The sequence below is a fragment of the Rattus norvegicus genome, chromosome 19, assembly GCF_021556685.1.
Source record: "Rattus norvegicus strain SHRSP/BbbUtx chromosome 19, alternate assembly SHRSP_T2T, whole genome shotgun sequence".
NCBI lineage: Eukaryota > Metazoa > Chordata > Mammalia > Rodentia > Muridae > Rattus > Rattus norvegicus.
This window is the reverse complement of record NC_141552.1, coordinates 48890127-48914491: the sequence shown is the minus strand read 5'-3', so window position 1 is coordinate 48914491 and position 24365 is coordinate 48890127. Positions and strand designations below refer to the sequence as shown.

The 24365-nt window shown below is 48.3% G+C and overlaps 3 protein-coding genes across 4 annotated transcripts in view; all 3 read right to left on the bottom strand.

The window, feature by feature from the left end:
• Pskh1 (protein serine kinase H1) overlaps window positions 1–3476 on the bottom strand; it is a 32117-nt gene extending 28641 nt beyond the window's left edge. For both annotated transcript variants that reach the window (XR_015643438.1, NM_001433424.1), the window contains exon 1: window positions 3365–3476. The gene's annotated coding sequence lies outside the window, so the exon portion shown is untranslated. The remainder of the gene's footprint in view (window positions 1–3364) is intronic.
• A 7039-nt stretch (window positions 3477–10515) lies between these two features.
• Window positions 10516–11976, bottom strand: Nrn1l (neuritin 1-like). Its single transcript, NM_001135006.1, has 3 exons — window positions 11879–11976; window positions 11062–11176; window positions 10516–10922 (listed from the first exon to the last, which is right to left on the bottom strand). Exons 1-3 carry the CDS (start codon window positions 11964–11966, stop codon window positions 10637–10639), a joined length of 489 nt encoding a protein of 162 aa, NP_001128478.1. The 5' UTR covers window positions 11967–11976; the 3' UTR covers window positions 10516–10636.
• Window positions 11977–12340: 364 nt separating this feature from the next.
• Edc4 (enhancer of mRNA decapping 4) lies at window positions 12341–24333 on the bottom strand. Its single transcript, NM_001033068.3, has 29 exons — window positions 24078–24333; window positions 20632–20788; window positions 20140–20251; window positions 19767–19866; window positions 19376–19565; window positions 19121–19268; window positions 18935–19039; window positions 18527–18636; window positions 18353–18436; window positions 18176–18271; window positions 17991–18093; window positions 17693–17873; window positions 17524–17596; window positions 17335–17426; window positions 17072–17259; window positions 16859–16992; window positions 16625–16781; window positions 15838–16274; window positions 15641–15745; window positions 15384–15536; window positions 15266–15302; window positions 14974–15151; window positions 14714–14869; window positions 14510–14625; window positions 14257–14422; window positions 13983–14169; window positions 13673–13892; window positions 13124–13287; window positions 12341–12876 (listed from the first exon to the last, which is right to left on the bottom strand). The coding sequence occupies exons 1-29, from the start codon at window positions 24157–24159 to the stop codon at window positions 12684–12686; spliced, it is 4224 nt and encodes a 1407-aa protein (NP_001028240.3). The 5' UTR covers window positions 24160–24333; the 3' UTR covers window positions 12341–12683.
• Window positions 24334–24365: the final 32 nt, after the last annotated feature.

The following is a 24365-nucleotide window of genomic DNA, read 5'->3' as shown; positions in this document are numbered from 1 at the left end:
ATGATGCCCTGAAAGGCCATTTCAAATTTTGAGTCTGAAAAAGTCTGTCAGGCAATTTTCTTACAGCAAAGGAAAACATCACACATATTTCTACCTTAACATCTAATATGCTGACAATGAAAGATTGTGTCAAGAATTAGTTCAGTGATGACCTAGCCAATATGATACTAAGATTTTTTGGAAGCAAATTGTGTTTGGCAAAGCCTCTTTCCAGCTCTCAGTTCTCAGAATTCCTTACCTCTTTCTAGGGCCTTACTTCTCCAATTCTCTCCATATACCAAGATGTGCACAGAGAATAACAGTATCGTATAATGCTCTAGGCCAATAAAGACAGCTGCTTTCAGCTATCCTAAAGTTTAAGTGTCAATAGTGTCAATGCTTACAGCACAGTCACATCACCACACAGCCGGTTCAGCACTGAGGAAGGTGAGAGTTGCTCATAGAACATGCTCATATTAACAAAGCCAAATGAAAGACCAAGCCCAATTTTCACTCATTGTGACTGACACAAGACTTCAGCATCTATTTCAGATTCCACAGACACTCAGCTCTTCAAAGGCATTCTGTTCCAAATAACAAGAAAATATAAGATGTGAAACTATACCACAATGTCAGAGGCAAGCAAGTTTCCTGAAGGCTGCACTTTCTCTGGTTCATTTATTCAACTTCAGCACAGGAATACAATAAGACTTAGAAAACTTGCCTATGCAGCTAACCCATCCTCTAGTAAATTAGTACCCCAAAGCCCTTTAGGAGTGGTCAGCTGCATCTATCTGATGAGAAATAGTGTTTTCAGAGCTCTCTGATACCTACAATCGATCTTGAAAAACAAAACACAAGCATCATCCAACACACAGCTCAATATGAAGAACAACTTTAAGAGACATTTTGCCAGGCAGTATTGGTGTGGGCCTTTGATCCCAGCACCCAAGAGACAGAGACAGATAATCTTTGTGAGTTCAAGGTCAACCTGGTCTATAGAATGAGTTCTAGGACAGCCAGAACCACACAAAAGAATACTACCTCGAAAAACAAAAAGGGGGAAATGATGACATTTCTAGCTGTGACTGATGGGAAAAGCCCAGAACCCAAGCTACTCAGGAAGCAAGGGAGGATAATCCCAAGAGTGAGTTCAAGACAAGCTTGGGCAACATAGTAAAACCCTATCTCAAAATCAAAAGTGAAAACGATGGCTGGAGTTCTACCTCAGTGGTAGAGTTAGTTCTTGATTAGGTCCAATCCTTAGTACTAGGAAAAAACAAAACAAAAACAAAACATCAACCACGATGTGGCTGGCTAAGGAGCTCAGTGGGTAAAAGCACCTGCTGCCAAGACTGACAAACTGATTCTATCTAGACCCAAAAAGAGAACCAACTCTCACAAACTTTCTGACCTACCTACTTATCTATGCATGCACACACAGAGAGAGACAGAGACAGACAGACAGACAGACAGACAGGGACGTTTTCTGTGGCTAGGGGTGTACCTCAATAGTATATATTTGGCATATATTTAGATCTGTCAAAGCCTTTCTAAGGTATGGGCATAACACAAATCTTCATCCAAGAAGTACAGTAATATCAGTAGCTTTTGCTTTCTTATTTTCAAGACAGGGTCTCACTCTGTAGCCCTGGCAGGACTGACTGGTGAACTCACTATAGAAGCAGGACTGACCTCAAATTTAGAGCAATCCTCCTGTCTCATTCTCTTAAATGCTGGAATTATAGGTGCACAACCATGCCCTGACTTAATCATTTATCAAACTTTTCTGAAAAGGGAATATAGTTCAGCTGGTTTTGCCCAGGTTCAATCACCGAGCAGGAGGAAAGAGACTCCAAAACAACTTTAAAAGCACAAATCTTGTTTCTTATTTTTGTTTTGCTTCATGAGACAGGGTCTCAGTCTGAAGTCCTGGTAGACTTGATATGCAGTCTGGAATGGTCTCAAAACCATGGTAATCCTGTTCCTTCTGTTTTTCAAATGCTGGGGTTATAGCATTTAAGCTACCATACAACTTCTGAAATCAAACTAAGCTGACTATGTAGCTAAGTGAAAAGGATTCAGGCCCTGAGTTCTATTTCCATCAACAAAAACAGCAAAAAAGAAATCGTGAAAACTTTTTCCCCCAAGACAGCCTCTGAAACTGACTATAACGAGATATCTATCATTCAACTTTTTTTTTTTTTTTTCGGAGCTGGGAACCGAACCCAGGGCCTTGCGCTCGCTAGGCAAGCGCTCTACCGCTGAGCTAAACCCCCAACCCCCTATCATTCAACTTTTGGGCATCCTTCTGCTTCTGTCTCAGGAGTGTAGTGATCACAAGCATAGGTGATCACAGGCATGCATCACCATACTAGGGCTTTGGGGAATTTTGTTTTTGAGACAGGGTCCCATATAGTCCAGGTTTGTCCTAAACATACTACGTAGCCTAAACTGGCCTCTACTAATCAGAAGTACAGGCCACCACATCTAGCTCAAACTCTTGAATTTGCATCTTGAAAAATTACTTGATGTCACTGTTTGCCGTGACTTAATCTGTATCCATTCAAAAAGTCAGTGTCCAAGTAGCTTTCTAAACACTAATGCTGTGTGAACGCAGGGGAGTTTTCCAAGGAAAGACACCGATGGTAGATTTAAAAGGACACGGGTAAATTTCCTATACTGATAAATGAGAATGGAAATGAAGAAAGTCCCACAAACCAAGAAAGCAGCTATCTGAAGCTTGAGGGTATGAAACCTAACAGGAGGCTTACATGCCTCAACAATACACAAGTGCCCAGGTGTTCACTGTAGGGCTAGGTAGGCCACATCCGATTATGAAGAGCTCTGAATGCTGCAGGCTACAAGGTTTAGTTTCTCCCTACAGTGACTAAAGGAGGCAATTTTAGCTAGTGATTTTCTGGTGGGAATTATCCATGTAGCAGCGTCAGAGGACTGAGCGAGGCTCTCCTTGTAAGTATGGCAGGTTTGCCTTGCTTGCAAGCGACCCAGCTGGACTCTATGGCCCTTTCTCCAGCCAGTACATGGAAGCGATCGATGGCCCCTACAGGGCCTTGGCGTTCTGTCGCAAGGGAAGGGTGTGGAGTAGGCGCCGCACACAAGGTTAGATCAACCTGACCCGCGCTGGCCGCAGGACAGCTGGGCAACAGACAGGCAGCTGACCAAGTCCATCGGACCTAACGCGGCAGGAGGTTTCGAGGCCATGCCCGGAGACCGCAGGTAGGCACAGCCGGGCCTGCTCCCCAGCCCACAGGCCCCAGTGCACAGGGGCCGAAGGCTCAGAGTCGCGCCAGGCTCTGGCTGCGGCCGAACTCGGCGGCCCCTCACGCCGGTCAGGCCGAAGCCCCGAGCTGAAAGGCCTCACCTCGCGCGGGCGGCCGGCTCTTCGGAGTCTCGGCGGCTCAGCCCACCGTCTCCCAGCCCAGGCCACGGGCGCTACCGCCATCCTCTCGCGTCAGCGTGGTGGCGTCATTACTGCGCGCGCCTGACGCCAAAACAAACTTGGGCTGCCACGGGGAGGAAGAGAGGCGGAGCTTCCAGACGCGGACGCGGTGGGCGTCCTCTGAGTGCCTGCCAATCAATGTCTTTGGGGCCGCGAAGGGCTCTTTTTTCTAGGGATAGGTTTATTTGCGGCTCGGCACCGCTGGGGAACAGCTTGTGGGAGGGAAGGGTTCTGGGAAAGGTAATGACTGAAAGAAATGGAAAAAAATGTCAAAATTCTAGAAGTGAAGGGGCTCTTGAAGGGAAAGAGAGTACGTCGGCACGCCCGGGCTAATTTGTTTTTAATTTATCGATGCAAAAAATTACGAGACCACAAGAAAAGATTGTTACCAAGCTGGACACGGTGGCACATGACTTTAATCCCAGCACTCAGGCAGGAGTATCCTTGAGTTCCAGGTCAGTGTAGTCTACAGAACTAGTTCCAGGACAGTCAGGTCTACACATAGAAACCGGTCTGAAAAGATAAAGATTCTTAAAAAAAAAAAAAAAAAGAAAGAAAGAAATAATTTGTTTTGCATATTAAAGCTTTAACAATATTTTGTCTTTCAAAAAAAGTAAAAGTTGTTTCAAAGTCTAGTATGTTAGTACTTTTAGCCTGTAATCCTAGTACTTTGGAAGCAGCAGCAAGAAAGACTTTGAGGCTAGCCTGGTGTATATACTAAGGTCCTATCTCAATAAACAATTTATCAGTGTGTTCCCACATTCCTCTAATGCTGGCACTCAGGAATCTAAGGGGATATTGCAGGGAGAGGTCAAAAACAGCAAGGTTAAAGGAGTTCTAGGTTTTCTTGGGATACAGATTAAGACCATATCTCAAAATAGCAACAATGAAATTTGTTTCCCAAAGGGTAATGGAATTACTAAAAACATGGACTTTAACCCAGCATAGTGTGCTATGGGAAGCAGAGGCAGATGAACTTCTGAGTTCAAAGCCAGTATGGTCTGTCTACAGAAACAGAATACCCTGGGCTGCTGCACAGGAAGACAAGGAAAGAAATAATTTGTTTTGCATGTTAAAGCTTTAACAATATTTTGTCTTTCAAAAAAATGTAAGAGTTGTTTCAAAAACAGCATGCTTAAAAATAGCATGGGAAGGAGTGATACCAAGAGGGGAGCTTCCCCTTCTCGAAAGAAATAGGGAAGGTAGAATAGGAGGAGGACTTGTGTGACAGATTACTGGGAGGAGAGGAAGGGCGGATAAGTTAATATTGTGTTGTAAAGTGAATAAATAAATAAATTTAATAACAACAACAACAACAACAACAAAAAAGGAGCACTGATTTTAGGGCCAAATCTGGGCTCCAATCTCAGCTCTGACATTTCCCCAGCTATATGAATTCTTGGGGAAGATGTCACCCTCAAGCCTTGCCATATAAACTCCTATCCTTATAATGATTATAAGTATATTAACCTCGGGGGCTGGGGATTTAGCTCAGTGGTAGAGCACTTGCCTAGCAAGCGCAAGGCCCTGGGTTTGGTCCCCAGCTCCGAAAAAAAAGAAAAGAAAAAAAAAGTATATTAACCTCACAATAAAAATAATATAAAATTCCAGAGTTAATGACACTCAGAAATCTATATGCTTTCATTTGACAGATATTTGGCAGATAAATATTGTATCCTATATTCAGATGCTGGTTTGGGCTCTAGGGAAAAGCACAAGTGTGCAGGTGTGATGGCAACTGGACTCAGGACACCTGAACAGTAAACTACACTTTGTCCATAGATCTACAGCTGTAGAACACTGGCCGTGGTGCTTAGACCTAGGCAGCTGTGCCCAAGCACCAGCATCTTGGCTATCATCCCAGCCCTCTGCTCTAGCTTTGAGATAAAACCCATAAAGCCTTTAAGCCCCTGGCCAGAGAGCAAATTCTTCCCCCGCCCATCCTCCCATCGCAGCCCATGGAAGAGTAGGGAGTTAGGGAGCAAAACATCAGGGCAAAAGTAGGTCACTGTAGGATTGTAATCCCCCACAACGCTGGCCAGAGCAACCACCCATGCTTTCAGAAGCATGCTGTTCCTGGCCATTTACTAGGTCTAGAAAACTATCAGGATCTGAAACCCAAGCACATCCCTCCTAACCATACACCCAGGCTAAGGGAGGTGTCCCAAGATGACATGCCCTGGAATCATTTTTAGTACAAGCTCATGTTGATTATAAAATTGCCTATGCTGAAGTTATAGATTCTTTCACTCCTTATTCTCTGCGGCACACTCTTTATTCTTACACTGGGAGCTAGAGACACAAAGAGAACCTTTACCTTTGAGTCCACATTTGGGAATTTTCACTGGGATGTAGGCAGTCATAATCCAGTGTTAGACTGAGAGAAAAAGCCCCAGCTCTGTGTAATCTAGAGACACTTTCAATTCAGTTTCTATTCAGTTACAGAATACTTCCTGGAAGAGGTGAGAACAACCAAGAAAAATCTGTTTCTTGTTGAACGTGAAGAACTAGGGAAAATATTACAACAATAACAACAAAATAAATGTGAGCTGGACATGGTGGTCAATGCCTTTAATCCCAGCACTCAGGAGGCAAAAGTAGGCAAATCTCTGTGTCTACAAATAAAGTTCCTGGACAGGCTACACACACACACACACACAATGAAAAAAAATGCCAAAAATATATAGCCAGCAGGTTGGTGACCAAGCATTGTGACCCGATTCAATTCCCAAGATCTGTATATAGTTGAAGGAGAGAATTGATTCCTGACCTCTACATGTGCACTGTGGCACATCCACAAGCACCCTCACTCATACCTACACAACAATAAATGTATTTTATAAAACAGATGTACAGGTCTAGCAAGGTGCTATACAACCTTAGGTCTGGTATTCAGGAGATAGAAGTGGGCAGATCTTTATGTATTTGAGGCCAGCTTGGTCTATGAAGTGGTCCAGGACAGCCAGGACCGTGGAGAGCCTTTTGGGGCCACTTGCTTCTAAACACTTGGGCAGGAATTTGGCCAGGACCAAGAAAGCTCAAGGCAGGAATCTACTTTGAGCCAGGACTCAGGAAATAGGCCCAGATTAAGAACATTTACATTTGAGTTAATGCAAAGCTCAGAGCTGCTCAGTGGAAACATGTGAGGCAGTCTTTTTGTCTTGGTCTTTCTGACTAAGCCCCTAGAAAGGTGTTTACAGGATTTTGTTTATTGTCTTGCATGTTCCTTGACCCTGACCAGATCTTTTTTTTTTTTTTTTTTTTTTTTTTTCCGGAGCTGGGGACCGAACCCAGGGCCTTGCCCTTCCTAGGCAAGCGCTCTACCACTGAGCTAAATCCCCATCCCTGATCCTGACCAGATCTTATCATTTTGCATGTACTTAAAGTGGTAGTACTTAAAAGCAGACTGGAAAATAAAAGACCCGTTTCAGCCTCAGAACTGGCTGGAGTCATGTTATAATGTTGTCTAATTGTCTTTTTTCTTTTTTTTTTTTTTAAAGATTTATTTATTTAATGTATATGAGTACACTGTAGCTGTCTTCAGACACACCAGAAGAGGGCATCAGATCTCATTATAGATGGTTGTGAGCCACCATGTGGTTGCTGGGATTTGAACTCAGGACCTCTGGAAGAGCAATCAGTGCTCTTAACCACTGAGCCATCTCTCCAGCCCGTCTTTTTTCTTTCTAATCCTCACTCCTGCCCTGAAGAACCTGTTGACTGACTGAGCTGGCTTGGTCACAGGACTACCAAGTGAGACCCCCCCAAAAAAATATACAACTCAAAGAATGGAAACGCCATCATTCTTTTTTTTTTTTTTTTCGGAGCTGGGGACTGAACCCAGGGCCTTGCGCTTGCTAGGCAAGCGCTCTACCACTGAGCTAAATCCCCAACCCCTCCATCATTCTTTTAACAAGTTTCTGGTGGCCAAAGGCAGCAGATTCAGGATTTTGTTTTTCTCTGAAATGTCTCCTTTAGAAATATGTGGTGATGTGTTCAATCCCCAGCTCCAAAAAAAAGAAAAGAAAAAAAAATATGTTGTGAGCAACTACTGGTTGGTAGAAGTGGAGATAAAAGTCTGGGTCAATGAAGGGCTGGGGGTTGGAGGCTGGAGAGATGGCTCAGAAATTAAGAGCACTAACTGCTCTTCCAGAGGTCCTGAGTTCAATTCCCAGCAACCACATGGTGGCTTGCAACCATCTGTAATGGGATCCAATGCCCTCTTCTGGTGTTTTTGAAGAGAAGGGGTTAAAAAGTGGGGGTTGGGGGGTTTGCTGGAGAGATGGTTCAGAGGTTAAGAGCACTTGTTGCTCTTAGAGAACCCCAGCATCCATGTGGTAGCTCACAAACTTCTATAACTTCGATTCCAGGAGATGTGGCATCCTCCTCTGAGCCCTGAGGGCATCAGGCATGTGGTGTTCATAAATAAATGCAGGCAAAAGTCATGCATATAAAATAAATACATCCAAATACAAATTTGAAAAATATCTAGATCAGTGAAATAAAGGGACAAGGGTAGAGTGAGTCAGGGTAGAGAGAACAGTGGCTCATGGGAGGATCTGAGTCAGCCATGGTGGGAAGTGTTTAAGAAACTGAGGGAAGGGGTTGGGGATTTAGCTCAGTGGCAGAGCGCTTGCCTAGCAAGCACAAGGCCCTGGGTTCGGTCCTCAGCTCCAAAAAAAAGAAAAAAAAGAAACTGAGGGAAGTAGTGTTCCTTCTGCATACTTAAGTGGAGGTCTATAGAGACACCTGTCACCTCAGAGTCCAAGCAGATTTCATCACACCTGTTCTGTCTTGTCTGTGCATGTATGTAAACAGCCTCCTAGCATGAAGGTTACATACCTGGCCTGCCAAGCTTTTTCCCAGCTGACGGCTAAACAGCCTCTTATAAACCCCTCTCCATATCAGCACAGATTTCTGGTGCCACATTTTTATGACAATTTTTAATTTTTATTATTTCTTTATGTATGAGCACATGTGCATGCATATAAGAATTCCTATGGGGAGGTGAGAGGATAACTTGGAGTCATATGTCTCCTATATAAGATTTAATGGCACGTATATTTACTCGCTGAGTACTGAGCCATCTCATTGGCCTGCTCTGTGTGTGTGTGTGTGTGTGTGTGTGTGTGTGTGTGTGTGTGTGTGTGTGTGAATATGTATGAGTGGGAGTGTGTGTACCAATGTCAACTTTGGGCATCATTCCTCAAGTGCTATCTACCTTGCTTTTTGAGATAGGCTCTCTTTCTCAGTGGCCTGGAGCTTACTGATTAGGCTAGGCTGGCTGTCCAGGAAGTCCCAGAGATCCAGTTGTTTCTGCCTTCCCAGGGTTGGGACTACAAGTGCATGCCACCATTCTGTTTTACATAGGTCCTGGGGGCCAAACTGAGGTCTTTATGCTTGTGTGGCAAGCATGCTGGGCGAGCTCCCAGCTATTCTGAACCACTGATAAGGCTGCCCTCCATATGTGCTACCACCTCCCATGTGCTACCTCACTTCTCTGAGAGGTCCCATCCTCAAGGACTGGGTAGGCAATGCTGGTTCTGCAGGAAATGGCTTATGCTGGCCAGACCTTGTAGGTAAGAGGGAAGGAGCTTAACACAAGCATCAGTTTCTCAACTCAGAAAGTAGAGGGAGCCAAGAGTAGAAGCCCATGAGGAGGCCATTACAATGTCTACAAAAGTCCTAATTTTTTTTTTTTTTTTTGGTTCTTTTTCTCGGAGCTGGGGACCGAACCCAGGGCCTCGTGCTTCCTAGGCAAGCGCTCTGCCACTGAGCCAAATCCCCAGCCCAAAAGTCCTAATTTTTTTTTTAAAGATTTATTTATTTATTTCACGTATCTGAGTACACAAAGTCACTGTCTTCAGACACACCACACCAGAAGAGGGCATCAGATCTCTTTACAGATGGTTGTGAGCCACCATGTGGTTGCTGGGAATTGAACTCAGGACCTCTGGAAGAGCAATCAGTGCTCTTAACCCCTGAGCCATCTCTCCAGCCCCAAAAAGTCCTAATTTTTAAGGCTAGGGATGGCAGCATATATTTGTAGTTCTCGCACCTATGAAGAGGAGGCGGGAGGATCACTCCAAGTTTGAGGTCAGCCTGTTCTAGGCTAGCCAGAGCTACATAGGAAGTCCCTATCTTTTCTTTTAAGATTTATTTATTTTATTTATACTAAGTACACTGGAGCTGTCTTCAGATGCACCAGAAGAGGGCATCAGATCTCATTACAGATGGTTACGAGCCACCATGTGGTTGCTGGGAATTGAATTTGGGACCTCTGGAAGAGCAGTCGGTGCTCTTAACCACTGAGCCATCTCTCCAGCCCCAAAGACCCTATCTTAAAAAGAGGAGGAGGAAGAAGAGGAGGAGGAGAAAAAGAAGACAGAGTGTTAACCTTTGTTTTTCCTGCTCCACACCACACAATCTTTCACATGGTTGCTCCCACAATACCTTCTTGAATCATATCATTTCTTCACTGCAAACCCCAGAGAGCAAACCTGTGCAGAGCAGAAGCCGGAGCACCCTCTTTATGACCTCAGCTTACAGGGACTTCTGGATAGGCGTCTAGGTGGACAGTCCAGACCTCAGAAGACTGAGCACTGAGTGTGAGGGCATGTATTGAAGGCTGAAGTGATAGTTTAGTAGAGGAAAAAGCAGATGACACATCAGGAAGCTGAAAGGAACCTAAGAAAGGCCTTCCCTGACCACCAGGGGGGGGAGTAGTTGAGGGTAGGAGTCTGAGATGGAGAACTCTCACCCTAGGACCTCACTGTAGTCCTCTGCCACCACCACTGCATTTCCGCCAGGTTGGGAAGGGCAGAGAAGGGTTGTGCATTCTGGCAGATCTTGGGTCTCTACCAGAGCTCTTGGGACCCAGAATACTCTTGGGACCTATAGCGTAATGGAAAGAAACCTCAATGCTGCCATCACAAAGTGAATGTTTGTAAGGATGATTGAGTCCCTTGTGGAGGTCCTGAGGCACACACATTTCATGCTGAGATCAGTTTCTGGGGGGTGGGGGGTGTCCCTGCTTTAGCCAGGAGGGCCACAGCCAGGAGAAAGGAACCAACTTGTTGTAAATATAAATACCTTTAATGAAAAGTGTGCATATTCTGCAGAGCTCACATGGCAGCCACTCACTGCATGCAGTGATGGGAGGCAAGGGCACTGTTGGCTGGCCAACCAGACTGTTTAGGCCAGAGGCCCCAGGAGGCAGGCAAGCGCCAGAGCAGCAGCGAGCAACGCAGGGGCTGGGGCTGAAGCCAGGGCAGGAGCTGTGGCCCGTAGTGTCTCCTGGTTGGTCTCTGGGCCAGCAATCCGCTCCCGAACACTCACAGGAGCGCCACAGAGGATGTGCAAGTTATCTGGGTGTGGGGCACGGCGAGCTTCTTGCTGCAGTGACTCCCACACTGCAGCAGCCTCCTCTGGGCAGCCTGACAGGACCCGAGAGGCACAGGCGTGGAATTCATTCCAGGATCTGTTACAAAATGGGGTTAGGGGAGTTAGAGCACAAAGATTTGGACTGGGAAGAGATTCGGGGCTCTGAGGTGGTGGAATGGTAAGCACAGATTGGGTCGATGCCTCCCACCGACCTATTACCTCCCACCTGCTGGTACCTGCAGACGGTCTGTAGCTCGCCTCCTCGGCCCATGCCATCCCCCAGGCGGATGAGACATTCAGCAAAGCCTTGGTATATGGTCTCACAGCGGTTTGGGCCCTCAGAGGCCACTGCTGGGTGGGGTACAGATTAGGAGTGGGTTGGGAATGGAGAATGGTTAACAGTGTGAGCTAGAGTCCATTTGTCAGGACCTTGTTTACCTGATACTGCCCTGGAGACATGACTCAGCGTGAAAGAGGTGCCCCCAGGGAACTTCAGGGTAGCTGGAGATCACTTGTCTTAACTCTCAAGGTGGGATTTGGACTGTGGTGTACGTGGAAGTGCGAGATATGGGAACAGAAAGGGAGTGTTGGGTCCCAGCGCTTAGTTCCTTCTCTAGTTCCTGAGACTCTAGGTCAAAGACAGGGATTCAGGGGTATAGGGTCCAGAAGCATAAAGTCATGGGCAGAAGGCAGTCATCCTAGTCTTCATGTGCTTCACCTGGCCCTTTCATTGCCTCTCTAAAGACAGTGTCTGCTGAAGCCGAGCAGGCAGAGTGGGGATCAAAGCCAGCCAGTCACTCTACGCTCAGGGATCCATGGCCTAAGCTCTACTAGGGGGTCACATGCTCCCTTTGCCAGAAGAGGGGCTACAGAATTGAAAGGTTCTTCCCAGACAACTGGGCTGTTTGCACAGTACTTTCCCTCCTGAAGCCACTAGCACATTTTCCTAGAGCCCTCAAAGCTGATCTCCAACTCCTTTACTCCCATACCCTATACCCAGTCTGGCTAGGACCTCTGAGGTTTGTAGCCTGGGCCCAGGATGCTCACACTCACCGAGTGGCAGTAGCAGCAACAGTGTCAGGGCACAGGGTAGCCGCTGACAGCGGCGGCGCCAGTGGCAGTGGCAGCAGTAGCACATCATCCCTGGCTGTAAGCCTAGTGCAGAAGCTAGAGGCTTGGAGAGCTGCCTGTGGACCCAGCCCCCAGAGGAAGGGATTCTGATTGGATGGGAGCTGGAGGCGGAGCATCTTCCCAGCTGTCAGCCCCACCTCTAGCATCCAGAATAGGCAGAGGAGCAAGAAAGAACCCCAGAGGGTAAAACTGCCAGGAGAGGAGGCAAAGGTGATGTTGAGCTGGCTCTAGGAGCTTTGCCTGAATTTGACAGAAGAAGTGTGGGTAGGGAGTGTATCAGATGAGAATGAGTGCCAGGGACCCCAGGTTGGGTTTAGACATACCTCCCCAAAGGGAGGAAAGAATAGTCACATCAGAGACAGACTAAACCACACACATACTTTCTTTTATTCCAAAAGCCTTTAATTGAATTTCTCAATGTTTTTCAAAAACAAAAAGATCCAAATTAGAGGTAAAAAGGAACATGGAAAATTCAACTCAAGTGGTGTCACGATCTTGGGGTCATGCTTCAGGCATGGCAGGACCCAAGAAGGCACAATACCTGCCCTGGGCCCAGCCTAACCCTGCTGGTTACCACAATCAGTAGACCACTGCCAGTGTGCCCGGCTGCTTACCTCCCTCCAAACACCAGAGATGAAGGCCTGAGCAGGAAAACAGCAGACACGGCCCTGCCTTGACCTAAACCTGCCAACTGGCCTTCAGTGTCACCCCATCCCTGTTTAAATGGCTAAGGGAGGCTAGGGGTCACAAGGCCGTGTAACATTAGGCTGAGGCGGCGGGCAGCTTTGCCAAGTGAGTTGTGTGGATCAGCCTGCAGGAACTGGAAGAGCTTCTGGCGCACCTGAGCCATGACAGAGCCCATGTGGTCTCGAGTGATGGGATCGCTGTGGTCCAGGTGCATCACAGCCTCTTCCAAGTAGCTGGGGATAGGGGAAAAGGCAGGCTATAGCTGGATGCCAGCAGAAAGGAGTGCCCCCTGGTGGCACTAAAGCCCAGAGGAATAATGAAAAAGAAACTTTCTAAGCCTCATATGGGAACTGGTGGAGAATATAGGTAGAAAAATTAGGGCTGGGAGCAGGTAAGAGTGAGTTGTCTGCTATGAACTGTTTGTTATCTATCCCTACCTCTAGGCTCATCTTCTGGTCCCTGACTGACTGCCCCACTCACCTGAGCTTGAGGTCACTTCTAGTTCCAAGGTCAGATGCTAGCTGCTGGATTAGGGAAAGGAGAACGGGCTGGGACAGTGGACAGGGCGGCTGCCCAAAAACCTGGGCTGGGTCCACAGTTTCACACACATACAGCACCAGGTTGAGATCAGCAGCAGTCAGAGCCTGGGAGTAGAACAAGACAGGATGCTAATTTATACCTAATACGAGGGTGGAATGCTTTCTTATCTGAGGTGTATGGCCTATGGCCAGAAGACCAAAGTTGGATTCTGAGTTCCAGAAGTGATGTTCAGAAACTCTGATGGGGCTGTATGGCTACTTTAGAAAATCAGATTACAAAGTTTTCCTCAGAAAAAGTGGGTTAAGGTAGAAGAAAAGTGGTCTAGCATGAAGGAACATGAAGGGGCAACGGATTGGAGAGCCAGAAAGTATCAACGAGCCTGATGGACAGTCCAAAGACTGCTGGGGAAGCGGGCAAATGGTGTGTGCACCTTGTCTGGACACAGCTTTGCCAAGTGCTACTCACTTACTAAGCCTGACACTGTCATACCTGCTGGAAGGCCTGATTGAGGTGGCCCTGCTGCAGTAACTGCAAGATATGGGCTTGTTGGGCCTGGCAGTCAAGGTGGGCAGAGGGGACAGGTGTGCCAGCAGCTGAGCGCATAGCCTGCATGATGCTGGAAGTGACAGTGGCCTGCTGCTCCTTCAGTGCCACACTCACTTCACCCTTGACAATGCGTTGTACTTGTGCTAAGATTGATTCCTGCAAGCTGCAAAGGGAAATGAGCCAGTGAGGTGGACAGGGAGAACGTTCTAGCCCTTACTAACCTACCACCGCACCCAGAGCTCTGCCCACACACCTGCCCACAGCCACATGCAGCTGGTGTTGCACCTCGGCCCGAACACTGCTAGACACAGTGGCTGCCATCTGCTCAGTGGCATTCTGCAGTGTGCTGACCAGGCCCCGAAGCTGGGCCAACACAGGCTCCCTAGCTTCTTGTTCACGTGCCTTTCGGCTCTTCATGTGACTGTCCAGCTGCTGCAAATCTAAAGGGACCAATGGGGACCAGAGAAGGGGTCAGAGCAGAGTACGGCTCCTCCTCCTCTGCTGGGCTTATGGTGGACAACACTCACATTCCTGAGTGCCCAGCCTGAAGCTGTCATTGATTTGCTGGAACATAGCCTGACAACTCTTCTCAAAAGCCGGCAGCACCACACTCTGGAAGGCTTCTCGGTAGGCAGCCTGCATTGGTCCCTGTAGCGTATCTGCAGCTGCGCGGGCAATGGCATCTGTTAAGTTCTAAAATATAGGAAGGGGTCAAGTTGAAAGCCCGAGTTCAATCTGGCTTGTCTAGCCACACTTCCCCCATCCTGGACCCTACATCACCTTGGACTTGAGTAGCTTAGAGATATTCTCTTTCATGCTGCCTTCCACAGCTGTAAGCTTGGTAGCCACTGAGTTGCTTAGTTGGCCTGCCACAGGCTCCAGACTTCTGGAGACACCTAGGAGAGACAGGCGGATGGAACCATCAGTTTGAAAGTGCCCTACACCCACCTGGCCCAGTGGAAAGAAACCTCATGGAAAACTCACATGGAGGAACTGTTTTCTTGATTTCATCCCTTATGCTGCGCTCTAGCCGCCCAGCCACAGCTGAAGACAAAGCCTGGGATAGCTGCTGTGTCAGCTGCTCCTGTAGCTGCCCACCCCGTTGCTGCCCCTCAGCCAGTGCCCGCTCCAGTCGCCGTTCTGTGGTGGAGCTAAGGAACAGGCCTACAACAGGACCTATGCCTTTCCTAGGCAAGAATGCTACTGCACCTTACTGCCATGCTGTGCCACTACCCCAAGGATACGCTCTTGCTCATGCCGTGTCTCCAGGGCACGTTCTACATGGTCTGTGACAGTGCTCTGAAGACCTTCAAGTTGGGCACAAAGACGCTGTAGCAGCTCTTCTTGGTTGTGCCATAGTTCTGCCAGCTCTCTTTGCTGCTGCCAAATTAGTGCTGGCCAGTCTTCAGGGGGCTCTACCACCTGCCAGAAGCACTGACACCTTACACATCTCCACCCACCAAAAAAAGTAGCTCAAAGTCCCTCCCACCCTTGTGGGATGGGGCCCCATGGGTAGAAAGGTGCTCCCTTACATACCTGGTGCTCGGTGAGCCGAGATCCCACAGCTGAATCCCTACATAGGCAAAACAGCATTGCAGGTCACAACAGGCAGCTCAGACCACCACCCCTGGCCCCGGTCCAAGAATTCTCCTACCCATCATCCTTCTTGCTTTTCCTCTTGAGCTTAGGTGAAGTCCTAGGGGATCCCTTGGTTTTCCAATCCTTGGCAGGCAGCCGTGGAGTAGGAATTTTGCTGCCAAAACCTCCTGAAGCAGAGGCAAGGCTGGCAACCTCATCGTCATGGTCACTGTGGAAGGAAGGGGAGGAAGGCTGAGTGTCTGCTCACTTGCTTTTCCCTTATTCACTGCTCTCCTTCCTTAGAGGAGAAGCAAGGAACAAGATTGTGCTCACCTTTGCTCAGCACTTGTGTCCTGACTGTCATGTTGCTGCAGCAGGTGATAAGGTGGCCTGTGGAAGGCCAGGCTTTTGTGCTTTTCCTGGAGGCCATTCCTGGGGCTAAGGAAACACATGGACTCAGTAGTGGACAGTCCTAATATAGACGCCCTGCCCGCCCGCCCAGGCATATTTCCCCCTTCTAATCTTCTTACCTTTCTGTTAGTGTGCTACAGGTCTCACGAGTAATGTCAGGTGCTGTAGGCCAGACTTGACTGTCAGAGGTTGCAACTTCCTGGGTCAAGGCTGCTTCCAGTAGGGAAGGGGTACTATGCCTATCCCCATCCCCAGGGCCTCCATCTAGACCAAGCTGAGAACTAAGCTCAGGGCCTTGCCTGGGCCGAGGAGACAGTAGGTGTAGTGCTGAGGCAGCTGAGGCCATGCTGTCTGGCTCAATGAGGCCCTCAGGTACAGAGGAGCCAAAGCCACGGGACAGGGCCTCAGATGCAATTTCAGGGATGTCCTGGGACAGGGCAGTGGATGCTGAGGAGATCACATCAGGAGAACGTGTGCGACTTGGGGAGGCCTGGGGTAGCCCTAATGGTTCCACTTCCTGCAAATCCAAGGATAGTGCAGAAGTACCAGAAGATACCTGAGAAGAGCCAAAGATAGAGGCTTAAGTGCTAAGGGCTCAGGGGCACAAAAATAAGGCACTGGCATCTGTAGTGGTTAGACATCATCTAACAGAAAAGGGAGATGCAAGTGGAAAGCAGGGCCACAGTTCACAAGAGGTGGGGATTGGAGGCTGACGAGATGCCCTCTTGGGAACATGAAAGCCTGCTCTAACCTTTGAGGAAATGTAACACTTCCAAGGCCAAGGAGGGTCAGAAGAAAAATATATAGGAATAGAGTGCTCCAATCTTTTCCATTGCCCTCTACCACTTGCTACCTAGTACTTTATACGCATTCATATTCTCCCCTTATCCCCCAACCCCCACCTACCTGACCAGGTCCCTTGGGAATTAGTTTGTCAGCTGGGCCTGGGAGCAGGCCCGGAAGAAGGCTCCGAGGGCTTGCCTGCAGGCTGCTGCTGCTGCTTATAGTCAGGCTGCCATCTAGCTGCAGTTTGGGGCTCAAGGTCAGTTCCTCGGGTGGCCTACTGGCAGAAAGGCACGGCATTAGCAACTGTAATTCGTCACAGTTGGGCACAAGACCCAATTCTGATTTTTATTTTACCTGGGCAAGGAGGGGTCCATGGCTGAGGAGCTGCTCACAGCAGACACAGCTGTTAGAGAGCTGCTGCTGCTACTGCTGCTGCTGCTACTGCTGCTGCTGCTACTGCTGCTGCTACTACTAGGGGATGCAGAGATCTGGGAAGAGCCAGAAAATGAGTGCTAAGGTTAGCTAATGGGACATTACCAGACCTCTCTCCACGAAGGAAGTAAGTACCTGCTGCAGGGAGGCGGTAGGTGTCATGAAAGCATCAGGTGTCATCAACTTAGGCTTGGTCTCACTGCTCAGACTGAGGAAGTCTGCAGGTGCAGGCAGCTCCACAATGCGTCGGAGGTCAGGCTGGGAACCATGAGGAGCTGAAGCTAGCCCCTCAGAGCCTAGTTCAGGTCGAGACTCTCCAAATGCTGTTGGAAAAGCTGCTAAGTCAGATCTCAAGGCCACATCAGTGGAACCAGTCTCCCTTCTGTTCCCTTACTCACTGAAGTCCTCATGAGCAGTGTGGGTAGAGAGTGGGGCCACCACATCAGGGTTCAGCTGTGGCTGGAAGCGGATCTGCACATCTTGGAGTGCCCTAAAGAACAAAGGGGAGAAGAGAATACTCAAAAGGCCAGGGCCAGTAGGGTAGGGGGACATAGGCAGGACATGGCAGGCCTCCCTGACACACTCACTTAGTGTGCACACAAAAGAGCTTGATAAGCACACCAGCTGCAGATTCCAAGGTACCAGCTCCATGGGAACTCTCTGAAAGGACAGTGTGGATCATTAAGGCATTGGCCTGCTCTGTGCATGGACACTTCCCACATACCAACATATAGCCCTTACCCCAGGGCACCTCACCAGTCCCCAGACTGTCACTCTCCTCCTCAGCAGGCAGCACCTCAGTGTGCCGCAGCCGGCAGCGACTCACAACCTGGATGCCAAAGCTCAGCACAGGGTGGGTGAGCAGGAACTCAGAGATGGAACTGAAGCAAGCACGGCCCTCGTCCTGGTTCTGCAGCAGCTCCATCACATAGAGGACCTGCATGAGTAACACACTGCTAACTCAACTGAGGCTGTAAGGGCTGTGACTACATCACATAGCCCTGCCCTTCCCAGCAACACCAGCTCTTTCCAATGTACCACCACAGCAGCCTACCTTTCGTTGCACATCACTAAGAATCAAATATTCTGCTGAGAGGTCCAAGCAAACTTTGAGACTGGGAGGCACACTCACTGAACTGAAGATATCTGGGGAGAAGCTAGGGAGCCAACAAGCAGACCAAGTAAGGCTGAGAATTCAAAGGACTACGTCCCTGGCCTATCTCCCTCACTCTAGTTTACCGAATGGTTTGCAGGCAGGTCCAGGACACTGTGCACCACATCTTCAGCTCTCGATTCTGGTCAGCGCCAGTAATGAGGAACCTCCAGAATGGGACCCTGAGAATCACCAAGGCACTGACTGGTTACCAGCTAGAAGCCCACAGAAAAGCCCACCTACTTGCCTCTCCACTCACTCACTCAGGATCCTGTTTCTTATGGTTATCACAGAACAGGAGGCAAGAAAGAGGCCGCCCATCATGAGGTTTCCATTCATGCAGACACCTGCAGGCAGACAGGTGAACAGTCTGAGTGAATGATCTGTCCCTCTTTCTAAATAGGGCAGACACTAGTGTCTTTCAAGTCTTGCCTTACCTTGGCTCATCCTGACCTTCAATATAGATCTGCCAGAACTTGACAAAGCCATCATGGCTTGCGGTGGCCAGCACAGTCCCATCAGGGGAAAGGGCTCCTTCACTTAGGCACTGCAAAGAACCCAAAAAGCTTTGCTTTGCCTCCTGACCAGGGGTAAGAACGAGCCCTACCTCAATGACGATAGTAGTGAACAGGGCCAACCAACAGCGGCCTCATTTCTGTGTGACTGAATGAAGCGGGTAGGTGCTAAAGAGAAAACCAGACTTGCAGGGCACAGCTAGATTAGGAATCAATTGTCCAAGTGAGAGCCAGGTTGTCTTCAACATCCCCAAGGGAACACACTGGTAAAGCCCCTGGGGCAGCTGTGGGAATAGGGAAAGGCAGGGAGGCGATATGTTGTAGACCTACCGTGCTATGGCCTTTTACCACGATAAAGCCCTGCTTGATTTGGCTGACATCCACAGGCCATGTGCTGTGGCTGGAGCGAAGCATATCCAAGTCCCACACCTCAGCCTAGGGGTATAGGGAGGTATTTAGTCCATGTGCCCAGTATGGCAGTTCTGATCCTTCCTTCACCATAGCCAGTCCTCTCACCCGGTCTTCATGCAGCAGGGCCACCGTTGGGCTACTCTCCTCACAACAGTCCTCGCTTTCCTCAGGGATGAAAGGGCACCAGATGATCCTTCGGAAGTGGTTCAGTGGTGTGCCCTCTGGTTGCCGGATATGGACTAAGATCTCTTCTCTGAGTAGAGAGTTAAGGCTACATAGGTAGATGATGATGTAACCCTCAGCAGCCCCAGCCCTAGGCCCAGCTCTGCTTTTTCAGCCCCCTTGCCTGGGAATGGATACTGAATTTTGCCCTTAACCAGAGCCAGTCGCCACACAAAGAGATCGCCGGCCTCGTCCAGGCAGGCAAGCTGTGGAGAGTTGAGGTGTGCAAATGCAAGGTCAGCCACACTGCCTGTGAAGCCCTTGAGCAGGGTCCGCTCCGAAGTGCTCACACTGATCACTCGGACCATGGCTGAGCCATTGTTGGCAGCTGGAAGCAGAAAAGCAGAGGATTGTGAACGAGTGCCCCGTCCTTGCTTGCCACTTACTATCACCACAGTCCTGAGTCTGGTTTTCCTGACCAGCTCCCTCAGCCCTGGGACAAACCTCTACTGTACGCTAGCATCTGAGTACATCTGCATCTCTGGGGTTTGTAGCAGACACTTCCTTCTTGCTCCATGTTCTTACTTACCCCTGATGGCGTATGCCAAGAAGGAGTTAGACACTGCAATCAGGTTGCCATAGTAGTATTTCTGCTCCCAGTCATACTTGGCTACAGGCTGGATTTTCACCTGAGGGTTCAGAGTAAGGAAGCTGAAGAAGCTGAGGGCTGGAGTAGTTAACAATCCCAAGGGCAGGACAGGTCCACAGGTACAAACCTAACACCCACTGACATCTCCCAGAACAGACTTCCTCAGAGGTTTGGGAGTCAACACTGATTTTCTGAAAATAAGGTAGACTCTTTATCAAAGTGGTTCCCATAGGAATTGCCAGCATGCATGAGAGAAGAGAGACGCTGAGTGTGCTACTATATAGTACATATGCCACAAAATCCTGGTACTCACCTTGTTGCTCCCTCGCGCCTTGCTGGAAATGCTAGAATCACTGCTGGCCACAATTTCTACCTCCTTGGCCAAAATCCCAATGCACGTGGAGCTGTCATCTCCAGAGAGGCAACTGGAAGAGGTCCATAAACCAAGTAAGTCCCTTGTTCCTCAAAAGGCTCAGTAGAGGGTGCTAAGGTCATAGTGACCTGATGAAGATGTCTAGTCCCAGCTTCCCAGTTCTGCCTGGTTTCCATATACAGTTCCCCTTGCTCACCTCCCTTCTGGCAAATGAGGTTAATCCCATTCTACACTAGGCATCCAGGCCAAGTCTTTAGCCTGTCCTCATATCTTTTCTTAGTATATATTTAGTGAGGTATAGTGCTGTGCCCCAGATCATCCAGAAGAGAGGAAGCAAAGGCTGCTTGCCCATTTGACCTTAATCTTATCTCTATAGCTAAGTGAAATCCGCAAAGATATCATTATCATCATTACTATTTCTCAGGTACTCACATGACCTGCTTTTCCTGCAGATTAATGGGTGGCATGGTCCGTATACCAGGTTTGCTTGTCGAGTTACCATCTCCTGAACTGAGCGGATCTGGGACCAGGAGCCCATTGAGGTCTCCATTGTAGGCACTGGATGGCCTTTGGCTTTCGACATTGGAGCCTAGGAAAAGAAAACAACACTGTGAAAAGGTTGCTTTGCCTGCCATGAGCTTCTTCTACAACTCTAAACCACAAAGCACTCAGGAGCATTTGTTATGTCCAGTAGGGAGGAGGGCCCTTTGTTCATTCTTCATTCTGTAAGTGTGGTTATATAGCAGGACCAGGGATGAGTATGAGACTCATCTACCTGTGGGAAGGTTACAAACCAGCAAGACCTTGGAGCCAGAACCACAGCTCAGTGGTGGCATGTTGCCTGCTTATTTAGTATATGTGAGGCCCTTGGTTTGATCTTTAGCATCAAAAAACAAAACTAGGCCAGTTAATATTTGGGCTAAGAACAGCAAACAAACTTGATTTGAAGGAGGGTATGAGGACAATCAAGATATCATAGCAAATTATATCTACAACACACACATGGGAAATGCTGGGTGTTGTGGCACCTCATCATTTGAGAGGATGAGACAGAAAGACTGTGAGTTCAGGGAGATGCTAGGCTTATGTATGAAATTCAGGCCAGTCTAGACTACATATAAAATCCTGTCCCAAAACAAAACAGAAAGAAGTCAGAGAAATGGCAGTGTTTAAGCAGCAATTGCTGCTCTCAGCACCCACATGGTGGTTCACATCAATCTTTAATTCCAATTCCAAGGGACGTGGTACCTTCTTCTGATCTCCTCAGGCCCCAAGCCCACATGTAGTACACATACATATATGCAGGCAAAACACACAAACAATAGAATAAGTAAATCTACAACAAAACAAAAAAACCAAACAACCCAGAAACAAAACATGGTAAGGGTAGAGGTTGACAATGCCTCTGGGATGAGGCTAGGTTGTTTAGCCTCTCTTTCTGTGCAATGAGAGCCAAAGAGGCTCGCCACTCCCTCTCTTTTTTGAGACAGGGTCTTCCTGTGTAGTCAGATGGCTTTGAAGTTGAGGACTTTTTGCTTATGCCTCCTAAGTGTTGGAATTACAAGTACATGCTAGCACACTTGGCTCTACAAGGGTTTTACGTTTTATACATTCAGCTGCAGCCAGTGGACTGACTGTTACAAGGCAGCATACAGAACAGCTGAGAGTCTGTGCGAGATACCAGAATTCAAACACAGTAGGAGTTTGTGGAGAACGGTTCCTAATACAAAGAAAGGAGGGGTCTGACACACTGAATTAGTTAACAAGTCAACTTGGGCAGGTTAAACTCAGAAAGAAAGGCACATGGGGAACTAGACAAAGAAAGAGGAGAGAAGCTATGGGCATGTGGTAGGATGTGGAATTAGGAATGACATTATTTTAGATGTTTGAAATAGCTGGTCCCACTCCTTAATGCTGAGGATTGAGTCCTGGACATCCCTTGCATGCTAGGTGGGTTTCTGTTGTTTGGGGAGAGGAGGTAGGACTAGGGATGAAACTCAGGGCTTTCTTTGCACATGCTAGACAACTGCTCTACCACTAAGCTATGTCTCCATTTATGTAGTTATTTATTTTCTTATTTATTGAAATTGGGCTTCAACATAGAGCCCGAGGTAGCTGACAATTCTCCTGCCTCTGCCTCTGCCTCCCAAGTGCTGGGACTATAGTGAATGCCACTATGCCTGGCTTCTGGCTATGTTTCAAAAACTCATTAATTCAGACACACTTCCCAAACTCTGAGCTAGGAAGAAGGTACTTCAGCAGGAAAAAAACAAGTTTTCAGTCATAAAACAGTCTTCGGTCTGATAAGTCCTTCAAGGAAGAGACAAGCAAAAGCTACTTGAAAAGAAAACCACCAGCTGGACAGTAAAGGCAAACACCTTTGATTCCAGCTCTCTGGAGACAGAGAGGCAGGTGGATCTCTGAGTGGCCTCTCAGAGAGGCCAGTTTGGTCTACACAGAGCAAGTTCCAGGACAGCTGGGGCTAAGCAGAGAAACCCTATCTCAAAAACCCCAAACCAACAACAACAAAAAATCAAGTGCCAATCACTAAACAAAGGATTTACCTTTATCTCTCACTAGGACTGGAACCACTCTAGCTGCTCAGGGATAAGCTGGCTACTCTCCCTTCCTAGCAATCTACTGTGAGGATAGACAGGCCTAAGTTATACCGTTAACCATGCCAGGCACAACAAAATCTGTATATAGTACAGTCTGCTCAGCTGATGGTGGGTATCAGAGGCACTAACCACCTCATGAGTAAAGGAAACACACACTGAAAGCACAAGGTCCAGGAGCCTCAGACAGCAAATGGATTATCTGTGTATTTGTCAGCTAAACCTACTGGAGAGTACTAGTGCCTGCCTTAGCAGTCTGGGTCCCACCAGCAGGCAAAAAGGCGTGAGAAAAGAATCAGTTCTCAATATGTACATCATAATCACCAGTCAACTACCACAACCTTCAAACATCTCTGAATCACACTGGAACACCTAGTTTTCATACATACTATTTCCTTTTTTGTACTATGTGTCCTCTACATAAGTACTTCGAATATCTTTCCTGGCATTCAATCTCCTGTCTATAGTATCCGACCTGGCCTTAACAGTCTCCTCTCAAACCAGTTCTGTATCTCCCTCACCCTATTTTCCCATTCCCATCACAGTACCCCAACAATCCTCTTTTACAATAACATATTACAATGCTGTTGGCTCTTATCTGTCCTGGGAACTCTCATCTGGCAAGAGTAGCCCCAAGGATACTAGAAGCCCAAGTAAAACTCGGATGAAGTGGGAACATATGGGCTTGCAGACGTTTGGAACCTAATCTAATCAGAGCCAGTCTGTGATCTGCCTTCAATCCAGTAGAAACATGAATTGGGGTTATCCACCTTTTGTCAGAAAATCGGTTTCAGAGAAACATCAGGCCGGGAGTATACACTTTTCGGGGAAAGCCAAGTTGCAAGGTGGGCACAGAGGATCAACAGCATATCACTTAATTCTAGGCCTAGAACTCGCTAAACCGACCCTGCACCAGGCCTCTGAACCATGGCGAGGAGGGACAGCCGGCCAGTACTCAAAACACAGCAGTTTGGAGGCAAGGATACCAGATGGATTGGGTGGATTCCGAGGAGGGGCCTTACCTTCAGCCAAAACATTTAAGAACAAGGCAGAACGGTCTGACATAGGATGGTAACACCCAGGGGTCTGCGCCATTCTCTGGATATAACCAGGGACCATCCATGACTCCAATTCCTGTCCTCCGCAATCAAACGGGAGGATCCTGAATCTGGCTAAAGGAACCTGCGGCACCCGAAAACGGTTCAGATCCACGCCATACGTCCGCCACTTCGCTAAGAGCCTAACCACCCCATCCCGGCTCACCTCCGGCGGGCCGGTCCAGTTTGAGGATGTCCCGCAGATGCTGCGTGGCGTCCTCAATGTCGATGCTCGCGCAGGAGGCCATGGGCCCAGCCACGAGAGTCCTGCTCGCCGGACGTTAGTTCCTCTACCTCCAAAAAGTGTCCAATTTCGCCCAGCCACGACCCCGTTAGAGAGCAGGAGACGACAGAGCACTACACAAAACCTACCCGCAATCCCCAAACCGCCGCCCGGACTGCGTCCGTGAGCCCTGCCAACCCCACCAACCGCCTCCACTTCCGGTCCCACTGA